This window comes from Paramisgurnus dabryanus, chromosome 23 (genome assembly GCF_030506205.2).
Source record: "Paramisgurnus dabryanus chromosome 23, PD_genome_1.1, whole genome shotgun sequence".
Taxonomy (NCBI): domain Eukaryota; kingdom Metazoa; phylum Chordata; class Actinopteri; order Cypriniformes; family Cobitidae; genus Paramisgurnus; species Paramisgurnus dabryanus.
The window spans coordinates 17,092,281-17,106,218 of NC_133359.1; the positions used below are offsets into that span (position 1 = coordinate 17,092,281).

A 13,938-nucleotide genomic window follows, 5' to 3' on the forward strand; every position below is an offset into this window, starting at 1 on the left:
AGTTGTACTTAGTTAAGAATGACAATATTTGAAAAGCATTTTAAATAACCATGATTTCTATTTTTGTTTTTCATTTGTATTGCTTCAGTTTTGTGGTCAGTAAGTGTACATCCGTGCAATCGTAGTATGATTTTGTACAGGTTGGTGGAGTATGTACACATATGTGGTTTTATAGATTCGTTATTTGAGAATGGCCTTCTTGTACGAAGAATTTTTGCAATACCCTAGGTTTTCGTGAAACGCCGCCACTGCGTATACACAGTAAGTAAAACATTTTTCTTTATTTAAGTTTAGCATTTCACTGTTATGTTAGAAGAGATCGCTTGATATGTCTGTTGAAACATCCGTGTCTTAACGCGCATGTTTGACTGTTTTAATTTACCAAAAACATTAAACGATTAATAAAGGTACAACACTTAACAATACGACTGTAATATAACAATGGAAATATACAAAGTTAGTGATAAAGCAGGACTTACCAGCCGCAATTTAGATTCTGATGCCCGTTTACTGTGTTGTATACGGTAATTTTAGGCAAGTTGCTGGTCCTAACTGTATTCAAAAGATATGCATTCACTGGTTTGCATATGAAGAGTTCAGATGAAAAGCCGCTACACGATAATGATATTAACTGAAGGCTCTCGATACGTACTATACGTTCATCAAATACTTTTGCGTCCAATCTGCTAACTCCCACCCTTAGACCATTTAGAAATACAGTTTTTAGGCAGAATTCATTAAGAGTCTGTTAAAAAATAGCTAATTAACAAGAAATCATGCCAGACGTACTTAGTGGGTTTTTGCATCTGAACTCTTTATATATTGGGGACAACCTCAAATGTTTCTCATTGACAAAACAAAACTTAAGAGATCAAATGTAAAAATGCTGGATAAAGTCAAGCATATCGAGCATTAGAGCAGCATTCATGAGAAAAGGAGCAGCAGAAATACTCTATGGCTTTATTTTGTATATTCATGTAAGGGAACATATGGAACCTGTCTCACGCCGACTATGAAAGCCGTGCCTGGAGGAAGCTGATAAAGGTAAACAACCCTATTACAAACAACACACACAGGTAGAGCCACTCCACCGAACAAATCTGTAGATGAGACCTTGCTCGTTTGAAACAGGTTTGGCAGATTGCAAAGGATTGCTTTGAAAGTTCGATCGAAAAAGCTTTTGTGGCATTAACTGTTTACAAAGAGCTCACAGCCACATGGCTCGTCCTTGTGCTGTACTCTTATCTACACCACGGACACACAAACACACACACAGAGATTTCAACATCCTCCGTTCATTAGCACATTCCACAAAATATCACCAAATTCTCATGAGAAAGTCATTATTTACATAATCTAATTCTTTAGGAGTTCATAAACACTTGTAAAGATGAGTTAAAGACGAATTACGATCAAAACAGGGATGTTATGTGGGCTACTATAGTTAAACAGCAATAAATTCAACAAAATCTATTTATTTAAGAGATTTCAAAGGTCAGAACGTCCAAAGCAGTATTATGTTCTAGTCTAAAAATAAACCACATGAAGGCATTCATCTTGTCAAGTGGTTTATACGTTTCAAAGGTGGCTTAAGCGTAAAAATATTTATTTAAGGCTAAACTATGCAAGATTAAAGAGGATGGTTGCGTGTTTGTTTGTGTGGTGAGTCTTCAATACTCACTCTGTGAGAATTTTTTGGAGATGAGAGTGACCTCTCTTCTGGGCGACCCTGGCCGGCGTACGACCTTGTTTGTTGGCGAGTCGGAGAGCCTCTCTTCCTCCGGGTTGCTGGAGGAGAAATATCGCTACCTTGCGCAGTCCGCGTTTCGCAGCAAAGTGCAAAAGTGTATCTTGAGGTCCAGGCTCTGTAGGAAGAAAATGGCGTTTAGTTAAGATAAACAATCTGTAACGTTCTAACAAATTTCTTTTCCTGAATCCTTAACATCAACAAAATATCCTTTAAAGCGATTTTGTTCAGAAAAGTGCCACACTCTGTGCTCCAAGGGGACTTCAGGGCTGAAGTCCCACCCCTGCATCTGAACAACCAATGGGGTGTAACGAAGACCCACCCACAAATTCCCTTGATCTGTGTCAACAGAATCTCCTGAAAAACTTGTGCAAACATCATTTCAATAGTTGATTTACTGTACAATGAGGACTGAAAATTTGACCAAGGGAGTCAAGGAAGCAAACATCTCCCGTTTATTATAAATACAGAGATTGCAAAGTGTTGTTTTAGAAAGTTCTGGTAGCTTGAATGAGACTCCCTGTGAAAGCAACGGAGACAGAGGCAGGATTGTTCTTGCTGGTTAATGAGAGGCTGAGAATGAGAGTGCCTTCGTTTTACCGGCCCACTGAGGCCCTGACAACCAATTTGAAGCCCGTAGCAAGAAGGAAAAGGGAACGGTGATGGGGTGTAACCTGGCACAACATGGAACGGCAGATCAGGATCACTAAACGTCACAGACGCTTAATGACACAACAGGCAGGAATTTAAGTATGAGCAAGACAGTAGATGACTGATATCAAGTGACTACAGTTGACTTTTGACATGCTGAATAGCCAACAAATATCTATTCGCTCAAAATGTAATGCTAATAGGAGTTAAAAACAACACATTGGTGTTGATTCTGGGACAACACACTAAATCCACCAATCTCCGTCTTGTTATTGAAACAACACATTTGTTGTAAATACAATATATATTTTGTATTTATTTTTAGGGCCTTTTATGCCTTTATTTTGGATAGTGTGGTAGTAGAGAGTTGACAGGAAAGTGTTGGGTGGAGATAGGGGAGCAGGACCGGCAAAGGACAACAGAGCCGGGAATCGAACTCGTGTCGCCGTGAGCACACTGGCGCTATATGTCAGCGCACTAACCACAGGGCTATCGGCGCCAAACTTGTTATATTTTAACACAAAATCACATATTGTGTTAAAATTACACATAATGTGTTAAAAGCTTAAAGGAACACGCCCACATTTTGGGAACTTAGCTTATTCACCTTATCCCCCAGAGTTAAATAAGTCCATACATACCTTTTTCATCTCCGTGTGTGCTGTAACTCTATTTGATGCCGCTCCCACTAGCTTAGCTTAGCACAAAGACTGGAATTGAATGGCTCCAGCTAGCAAACTGCTCCCAATTAGTGACAAAATAACGCAAAATTTTCCCCGGGGTGGGTAAAGAAATTGTTGCTTTAATGCGGGGCGGGTCATTAAAAACAAAATAAAAAACATGTATGTTGCGTCTTATTCCCTGTAGCATATATATAAAATATTTGGGAATATATATTTTTATATTTGATTACGTTCTTTGATCAGGTTAAATTACGTAGGCCTACATGGCAACGTAACTTCCGCAACGTTACTTGATATCCCCAAACCTTTGCCCTCACATCACGGAAGCGCCAAGTAGCTCCCGCTGCCAGCCACAACAACAAAACAAACGAAGAAATAAAAGATACAAGACAATCTGCGGGAGAAATTAAGGTAGGGAATTGGAGAATAGATCATACAAACGCTGCTTTGTAAATGTTGAAAATGTTTATCATTATCCTATCTATATTAATATGACCGTGCTGGTTTCTGTGGTACCTTCGCGTATGTTGTTGCCAGTTTCCAAGCACTTTTAGGCTAAAATAAAGCCTCTTTATTTAAATTACAAATGCCTAGTATGTCTATTTTAATGGTCGCGGGTGCGGGCCGGTGCGGGTTGTAAAAATAGATACAGTGGTGCGGGGCGGGTTAGGCCGGGCCAAATATTTCATAAAAGCGGGACCCGCGGGTCGGCATTACTTATACATATATATTGACAATTAATTAATTATAACTAATTATTTTGTAACATTACAAACAGTAACGTATTCACGTAGCTTAATTTGTAGAGCATTGTATTTACAACACAAAGTTTGTTTGCATTGGTTATGTAATATTGTAAACCACTGTGCATGAAGTCAAATTATATATATATATATCAAAAAAATAATAAAGATAAAAGAAATGCTAGTCAGCCTTTAAATTCATGTGGCAAAGTTTTATGAACTTTAACCTAAAAAATGGTTAGTCTTAAAAAAAACCCGATTAGATTCTTATTTTATTATAAAGAAGATACCCTTTAAGATCACATTTTCCACGTTCTGCAAAAGATTGCCACGTGTCTAAATACCAGCATATTCCCAGTTGGAATCTTATACAGTATCTTGGAAAAATCATGCAGTGGAAACATTCTTTATTAGTTAACTGGAGATTTTTATTTTGTATTTAATGCCCTGTGTTTAACTTAGCGAGGACTGATGCCAATAAATGCCAACTGATGCACTGGGCAAGATGCCCGTGGGCTGCTCCGGTTTCAGGGTTGGTCCAGGTGCCCAGTGCCAGCTGCAATAAATGCCAAAACTCAGCAAGTCATTACACAGCGAGTCCCTTTCTTTTGACAGATAGGTCAACTCTAAAAATCGTGCTACTCTAAAACATACAAGACCTTGTTATTCTTTTAAATAGTCTTAATGACAAACAAAAACCCAAATGAAAAAACGAAATATACAAGAAAAGGCCTTGGAATGTAATATGGAAACTGTAACTTGATCTAAATCTGCAGGAAAAACAAAACGCTATCAACATGTGCCAGATAAAAACTATTGTGGTCTCATTTTTGCTATTTCGCCTCACATGAATAGAGTACAAAGCTTTTAGACCCTTTACTGAACGAGTTATTTAAAACCAAGGCTGTTTACAAGAGATAAGTCTGTGCTTATTATGATGTCAGAGGTTGTTTAGCCTTTGTTAGCTCTTATCTTTCACCGCCTATGGTCCAGGTCTCGCCACGCCCGCGCTAACCTCCTTCATCATGGACCGTGCCGATCAAACTCAGTTCAGAGTCACGTGACAGCATGCAGCGCGCCCTGTTGTCGCATCAGCTGTCCTGATGAATGATGAGGCCGGATCCATGCACATTTCAAGCACACAGCCACTTAACATACAGTACACAAGCTCATATATCGGCCTACTGGATTACAACGGAGGAGGATGTGGCCATCATCCCAAGACTTCCTTCATGATGGCATTTGATCCAGACTGGAAAGCTCTCCCCACGGCACAGTTTATTTTTTTTACTATCTTACTACTTACTATTTGCTATCAGGTTTCCCCATTATTTTAATATCTTTTCAATTATATGTTAACCTTTGCTTTGGTTAACTAAGATCATTTGACTCAACAGAATCTGCACTTCCGATCTGTTGGGCTGCAAAATGGGTCACAATTTTGTTGTGCACACCCTCTGGAAATAGGATATACTTTTATATGTAATACACTCTATATACATTTGCCCATAAAAATGGTTTTGCACCAGCTTCTTAAACCTGCCTGTACCTGTACTAAACCAGGAGCCAATAATGGCAAACATAATTGAAAAAAAATATTAGCGCTGATAGAAGCCTGTACCAACATTTTGGTGGGGCATCAAAGAGTAGAAATAATATTAGAGACTCTTTTTAATAACAACCTTACCACGCAACCCAAGTAAGTGACAACCACTGTTCCTGCCATTTATCACAGGCATCTGCTGTCAGCTCCGAAACGGGTCCACGGCCCAATTTAACAGCCTGCGTAAATGCACCGTGCCAAAAAGAGCACTTTATTAGGGTGGGAATGTTTGCTTTTAGATTATCTGACATAGTTTTCCCGGCCTGATAGGACAACAAGGAGGAGGAAAACAAGGGCAGAATGGAACCAACCCACAACTTAAATTAAAAAACACACAACCCACATGACTGTGCTGAAGGCCGTAAGATACAATGCCCATGGTCTGAGTTTCAGCTTTTCAGTATGAATGTTAACAAAATACCCCAAAAACCTTGGACTAACCCATCCTTCTCACCCACACAAATGACGGGAAAAAAGGTAAACTTTACTGGAAGCAATTGTGAGACATATCTCTACTATTTGCTTGTAGTACTATTTTAAGTGGCATGCGTATAAACTTTGTAATCAGTCATCTAAATGGGCACCTATTATGCAAAATCTCTTTTATCAAGGTATTTAGGCATAAATGTTCATTGGCAGCATGTAAACACAACCACCCTTCTATGAAACAAATCCACCCACTCCATTTTAAATCCCCATTAAGCCAAGGCAATGTGACATCACACTGATAAAACACAATAGGGTTGTGCCGATAGACCATAGTATTGTGTATCGACGATCGTCAGACATATCGCTAATAGCTGCTTTCATGACGATAGTTTGCGACAGTTATTATTATTATCATCATCACAGTTTCACATTAACATGCACATTGCGTGCTTTTCCTCGCATGAGAGGGTTTGTTGGTTTAACTTTGCGCGAGAAAACTTTTAACACACGCAGATTCCTTCTCACGCGCCTATCACGGACTTAATGCGCGCCCCCCGCACTTAATGTGCGCCCCCCGCACTTAATGCGCGCATCCCGCACTTAGATAACTTAGATAACAACACAAGTGATTGTGTTGTGGAATACAGAAGTACAGTAATGCCCATAAATGTTAGTCCTGTGCATCGATGCATCGCGCTCCCCATTAAAAATGCCTGTCTGAAATTTATTCTGAATCCCAAGGCTTCGATTCTGTGTTTCATGCACAGCTTGTTCGTGTACTACGGCTCTGTGATCAGTAGGAAGTCCTTATCAATCTAAAATCACTATGAGTTTGAGTCGTTTATAATGTGCATTTAAAAAAAGCAACACTCGTCAAACACAATCAATCAAAATATTCTTTATTATCATTAAAATACCTGAAACAATCTGAAGAACAGCGATATAAATATGCCTCTAGATATTTCCTGGAATAGCGTTTGTAATGCTACTTCTTTTGTAGCACAAATGGCGTTTCTGCACAAGAGCGCCCTCTGGCTTTTGGATGTGGCAGCATTTCACCAAAATTCAGTGAGAAAACGTGCATTTGTATGATTAATTCTCACAGCCCTACTAAATTTATTACTTGCATCCATAATGCAAAATGTAAAAATGAAGTCTACTCACCAATTCCCAAACCTTTTTCTATGGTAAGGTCTGTGCCCAGAACGCTCCACCCCGCCGGTAGGGGCAAATGCCGGAGGGCAAGGGCCAGGGTATCGTCCAACCTCTCGCACTCCTTTAGAGGTATCTGACACTCATCCAGAAGTAACGCCCCCTCTGTCTTCCCAGCTGTGTTTACCAGAAACTGGGCCATATCCAGGGCGAGGTCCTGGACGAACTGGAAGCGTTCCTCCGCCACAGGGTCGACCAAGCCCCCCGGCCGAGCCTGGCACAACGTGACCCGCACGGTTTCACTGCGGTCATGAGCTGTTACGAAACAAACAGAGGATAGGACATTTTAAGTACTGTTGTAAAATTTATTCTGATATACTGAAGAAATCCCATTATATAAGACCTGTAGCAGTTGACACGGACAGGTACACTGAGCTGTGATGCTTGTATGGACAATGACTAGAGTTTGAGAACGACGCTATAAATATAAAATGTAATATTAAAACAGCAAAAAATATTAGACTTTGAAGAAAGATGTTATGCAAACCTGTGCTTCTTGCATGAAAGCCACAAATAAATGTGCCAAGTATGTGCACGAAAACCTAGGCCATATCCACAATTTTAGCCTGGCAAATTTCCTAAAATTTAAGCTGTAGTCAAAATGCTGTTGGTGAAGTCTTCAGAGACAAATATTTTAGCACACATTAAGGGGCCGCTTACATGTCGCGCCTTAAAATGCTAGGCGCGTAGGTTCTTGTCACATGACCCACGGTGCGCTAGCGGCATTCTAAAAAGTTGAGATGTTTTTAACTCGATGCCGTGCGGACGCCCCTGGAAAAAAACGAGCGATCGCAACCGCGTCACTTCAATTATGAGATCGCATACCGCACGCCTACATTTGAAATAACGAACTTGAGCGTGCCAAAGACTTTAAAATCCTTGGTTTAGACGACTTCTTATTCATAACTGGCATTGTTCTTACCTTTCCTCGGTTCATCACTACGCATTGTTACGCTTCATCCTACGAAGAAACTGGATATTTTTCTTAAAAAATTACCCTTAGAAGGCCTTTAATAGGCCCAATTCCAATTCTAATTTATACCCCTATGCCATTTGTTCACATGTTGCTGTGATATTCCTTTATATTGCGATTTAAGGAACTCTCTGTTTGAATCAGCTAAGTTAAAAATCCTGATATATTTTGGAAATATGAAGGGTAAATGATATGTTGGCTGTTTGAAAATGATGTCTTTTCTTTGGCAAAATTTATAGAAAAGGCCTGGCATCGGCGGCAAACTATTTTGTATCCCATATGAAAAGCCGACCCTGTTTGTATGTGTAGTTTTTATTTTTGGTGGTTTAATTGTGTTGGGATGCATTTTGTGTTATGTTATGGCCATCTGGAAATAATGGTGAAAGTATTACTGTAGTGTCTAATAAGCCCATGAGGGCTGGGCACTATATGGTGTTTGACACTTAAATAAATATATCAATCAATCAATAAAAAAAATTCAAGTATGACATGTTAGCATGGTTTTTTGGTAAACATTTCTTTTAAAACATGACCGTAAATATGAACACAAGATTGAATGTATGATAAAACAAACAATTACTTATCCTTAAGAAGTTTATTAATGTGAAATAAAGACTTGAATTATACTCGCATAAGCAGCCATGTTGGAATTTTTTAACCCTTTGTTTGAAGTGGTGTCCTGAAAAACCTTTGTTTGAAGGGCTATTTGACCCTTTCCCCTACCCCTCCAACCAATTGGTACATCCCTAGCCCTTCATGTGAACGCACTAAACGGAGGGGTAGGGGAAAGGGTAAGGGGTAGAAATAGAATTGGGCCTTAACCTCCTTGAGGAGATACTTTATAATGTTTAAAAGTTGAGGACCCCGTTTTCAACCATTATAAAGCTTGGAAGAGCCAGGACATTACTAAAATAACACAAATTGTGTTCATCTGAAATATGATGGACGTATGTGTATCACTGATGGCTTGAGGGTGAGTAAATCAAATAAATAAAAACCCTTTAAAGCTCCAATCCATAATTTTTTCATCTCTTTCGACATCTCTGTCTGAACCATAAAATTGCAGGTGACATGCCAAGTTATTAACTTTATGCGTTGAAGTCAAATTAACAACACCAACAGTTTAAATTATAAATCATTATTATAAGCTTACAGTTGCAAATCGTAGGTATAGTTATCCTGGTTTTTAACTAGGATTGCAGCTTTAAATTTAAGTAACCGACCCTGGATTACATGTGACAGTTTAGTTTATATTAAAACAGGGAGGGCTTGGAAACAGCTTTACACTAAAACAACAAATGAGATGCGTCATAAACTTTGGCAGCCACAGATTCACAGATCTCACTGAAACTGATTGTTCAGTGGAGACGGATGTAATTACCATTAAAAGTTTAACATTAACACCATTTATTTCCATGACTAAGAAGAAAACTGCGGGACATAGAGGTTACGTACTATAAAAGTGACCATCATAAACAATTAAAACTCCACTATAAGAGCCGCCAGGCGGTCTGTCTTGTTTCACTACAGTCATGACTTGTCAATGTTACAACACATTGCAAGAGCACAAATAACAAATGTGCACTGAAGACCCACACATCTATGCCACATTTGTTTGACCAAAACATCTCAGCAGGGCGTCCATCTGGGTTCAAAGCGATTGCATCATTTTTTTGCAGACATGGACATCTTAACAACCAAATGTTTGGAATTAAACAAAAGTGTGGACCTCCAGCAGAGACAGACGAGGATAAATTTGTACCCTGGCAGACCAACGGCGGTGCACCTGATAGTAGACCATTCTTCATATGCTCCCTAATGCAACGCTGAAAAGCCTTTAAGTGCTCGGCTGAAGTAGTGATTACAAAACTGGTGCCAAAAGTCTGCAAAGGATTTCATAACACTACATCTACTGCGCCTCTCTGTTTGGGTGCCATGGGTGAAATGGATTCATTATTTGACTACTAATCCTTAATAAATGACAGATGGGAGGGCTATTGTGTTTTTGGGTATTACTCGACAAGATCACTGTTTATATAAATAAGACCTTTAGTCACTAAATTGTAAAAATCCAGGCCTTACTTAGTCAATATTGGAGATAGCAAAGGTACAGGTAGCTTGGTTTTTACAGACTGGGTCACAATTTATAATTAATGTCTATAGGCCAAAACATACCTGCAAACTCAGAAGGGCTGAAAAAGGTGACACATTGTATACGCGCCCGCACCCCCCCCCCCCCTTACTATTGTTATATAAATATGGTAACAGTTTACAATAAGGTTCATTAGTTAACATTAGTTAGCTACATTAGTTAACATGAACTAATAATGAACTGCATTAATACAGCATTTATTAATCTTTGTTAATGTTAATTTCAACAATTACTAATACTTTATTAAAATCTTGTTAACATTAGTTAATGCACTCTGAACTAACATGAACAAACAATTAAAGCTTAAATTTGTATTAAGTAACATTAACAAAGATGAATAAATACTGTAACAAATGTATTGCTCGTGGTTTGTTCAAGTTAGTTAATACATTAACTAATGTTAACTAATCAACCTTATTGTAAAGTGTTACCAAATATTCTTACATTTAGGCCAATCCTAAAAAAGTTATAATCTAAATATATCAAAAATTCCAGTATAGAGTCCAGTAGGTTGTTACAGTTAATATACAGTAACAGAAATTTGCATATTAAAAACGTGAAGTTGTTCATTTGAAAGATTAATTGAAAACACATGTAGTAGACGTAACACCACTATCTCACATTAAGTGCACTACATTTCTTCAGTCATGCATCCCTCTTTACAGTAAATACATTACAGCATACTTGATTTAATGTGAGGACAGTGAAATTGTACACTTATTATCAATCTTATAATGTACTTAAGTTACTCAGGCAATCAGTACAGGACATCGCTGGTTTATTTTGGCTTATAAAGTAAGTTATATCAACCAGCTCAGGTTAGCTGATAAAGTAGCATCAGAGTAAACATTTGTGCTTGCCTTTGAGGTGCGGGATGGCCCTCCTGCAATCGCTCATCACTTTTGTTTTGATTGCAGCATCACATGTTTAACAAAGGGTCCCTTGACAGAAGCAAATGTGATATGCATCCATATGTTTGCGCTTTATCTCTTCTCTCAGACCAGACGCGAACTTTTCTCTACAGTTTATGGCATACGCAGCACGCAGATGTCCCGCTACGGTGGCTCAACGCAAGCCATTCAGCGTTTGACATCAAAGTACCGCGAGACCAGACTTCTCCATATGTATTTGATTCGCTCTCGCAGTATTTTGATATCATAGGATTGCCCTGCGTGGCGCCAGATGAAGTCCCTCAGTTGTGTGTTTGTGCGTACCTCGCGACCACAGATTCTATCCATCTTCACCCTCTGACACTTTCGTCTCGTTTTTATTTGACGAATAAACAATGTAGCGAGTAACGTTAAGTGTCATTTCAAATGTAGTGGAGTAAAGAGTACAAATACCCAATCAAAAATGTAATTGAGTAGAGAGTAAAAGTTGCTTATATTTTTGATACTCAGTACAAAGTACAAAGTAGCCAAAAAAAAACCTTAAGTACAGTAACAAAGTACATTTACTTAAGTACTTTACACCTCTGCGTGTGATTCACAGAACAAACGCACGCACAGAAAACGCGCTTAACGTTACCCCTTTCTTTCAGATGTGAAATCTATAAATCGCAAATTATCTTGAACTAGTATGCATCTGAACAGTAAGATTTCCACCTTTAAACGATGCCTAATTAATGCCATTGACATATAAAAGAGCGCATGTCAATGTTTAAACCCTTTATGAGCAGCAAGAATGGCTTATATTTTCAAAAACCTGCAGCAATCGGACAAGCAAAAGTGCCTCAAAGTGCCTCAAAACTAACCTCAAAACAAACGTCAGTGTCAGTAGCGGTAGCGTGAAAAGTTTAATCCGCGGGAAAGCTGATGCAGCCAAGGCCTTTTAATAGAAGCTGCTGGCAACGCAAAGACCCGCCCTTCACGTAACCCCATTTGTTCAGCTCCCATCCATTGACCAATCGGCTATCCTAACCTTAACCACACTGTGATGACCTCACGTGATGACCAAAGAGCTTTTATTGTTTTTGTGAAACAGACCGCAGTAGGTTTTTGAAACTCCCGTTTATGGGAAGTTTAGACCCCCCCCCCCCCAAAAAAAAACAAAAACTCTTCGGATCTACATGATTCACGTGGATGACCTTTTTCAATTCAAAACGGCGATTTTCGCCGAAAAGCGACTAGTTTGCAGGTATGCCAAAAGTATTTTGGGAACCGAAGATTACCCTGAAGTATGAGCTATGGTAATAGTGATTACAAATAGTTTGTCCATGCCAGGTTTCCCTTAATGTGTTTATTAAGAGCTATACACTAACACACATCCAGTTTGCTGACCAAGACCCAGAGCCCAGTCGAACAGAGGCTGACCTGTGGTAAATGAAACAATTTTGTGGATGAATAACTGGCCAAGAACGACGTGCCAAGGTACACGTGGACTGGGTCTGGCATGACTGGAATGTAAATTAGTCAATCTATGCACGTAATAAGCACTGGTTACTGGAAAGCAGCTAACAATTAACAGACACTGATGAATTTCTTAACTTTAGAGAGTTTATGGTTAAAAATGTCTTGCTTTGTGACTGTGTGACCGGACCACTGACCTGGACACACAGCTTGCAGCGTGACATGGCTGATTTTCTGAGTGCTGGAAACGTGTCTCTGGGTGGTGCCAGCAAACAGAAGATAAAACTCTACATCCTCTTCATCTTCGACACACTCTTCCTCACCGAGCTGGACCGTCAACAGACACTCACCCTAAACATGAGATTGAAAGAGAACAGATTATACATAGCATTTAATGGAAGTACACTTGCTTAAACTTCTTGTTTTTGGAGCTACGATGGGGGGCAATTGAGGACAGAAAATTACAGTAAGTGCTCGTTTGAACAACTTAAAGCAGTGCTGTAATGGTGTTTAATCCTCATGGGTAGAGAAAATTACACAATCACAGGTCATCAGTGTTATACATAATCATTAGAGGATCACCATGTGGCATGACACACACGTGAGGTATCAGCACCTGTCCATTAAAAGCACTTGTGTTTAACTACAAAGGGAGCGGGACAAAACAGCAGCCATACATAAACGAACACTGGAATAAACAGTTATTAGTAGTTTTCCACCCTTATAATTACAGGTGTACTATGGTAAAAGCTAATCTCGTGTGAGACAATTCTCATATAGGAAAAAACTTGTTTAAAATACTCAGATTTATTATAAATAAAGCCATGTTTTAAATGCAAACAAGTTCCTGTGAAAATACAGCACAAGCTTAAACGGACACTCCACTTTTTTTGAAAATATGCTCATTTTCTAGCTGCCCTAGAGTTAAACATTAGATTTTTAGCCAATCTCCGGGTTTGGCGGTACCACTTTTAGCATAGCTTAGCATAATCCATTGAATCTGATTAGACCATTAGCATCACGCTAAAAAAATAACAAAAGAGTTTAGATATTTTTCCTATTTAAAACTTGACTCTTCTGTTGTTACATTGTGTACTAAGACTGACAGAAAATTTAAAGTTGCGATTTTCTAAGCAGATATGGCTAGGAACTATACTCTCATTTTGGTGTAATAATCAAGGACTTTACTGCTGTAACATGGCCGCAGGTGGCGAAATGATATTACGCACTGCCCCAAAATAAGTAAGTCCCCTTAGTAATTTTCAATAGCCGGGGACTATTTTCGGGAACTACGTAATAGTACACAATGTAACTACAGAAGAGTCAAGTTTTAAATAGGAAAAATATTGAAACACTTCGGTTATTTTTTTAGCACGATGCTAATGGTCTAATCATAT

The 13,938-nt window shown here is 38.9% G+C and overlaps 1 protein-coding gene across 8 annotated transcripts in view; it reads right to left on the reverse strand.

Annotated features, from left to right (window-relative positions):
• The window catches only part of akap13 (A-kinase anchoring protein 13), a 140,113-nt gene that overhangs the window by 80,171 nt on the left and 46,004 nt on the right, over nucleotides 1-13,938 (reverse strand). For all 8 annotated transcript variants that reach the window (XM_073813285.1, XM_073813286.1, XM_073813284.1 and 5 more), the window contains exons 3-5: nucleotides 12,739-12,892; nucleotides 7,021-7,323; nucleotides 1,682-1,865 (exon numbers count right to left, since the gene is read on the reverse strand). In XM_073813285.1, coding sequence (XP_073669386.1) covers nucleotides 1,682-1,865; nucleotides 7,021-7,323; nucleotides 12,739-12,892 — 641 coding nt within the window. The remainder of the gene's footprint in view (nucleotides 1-1,681; nucleotides 1,866-7,020; nucleotides 7,324-12,738; nucleotides 12,893-13,938) is intronic.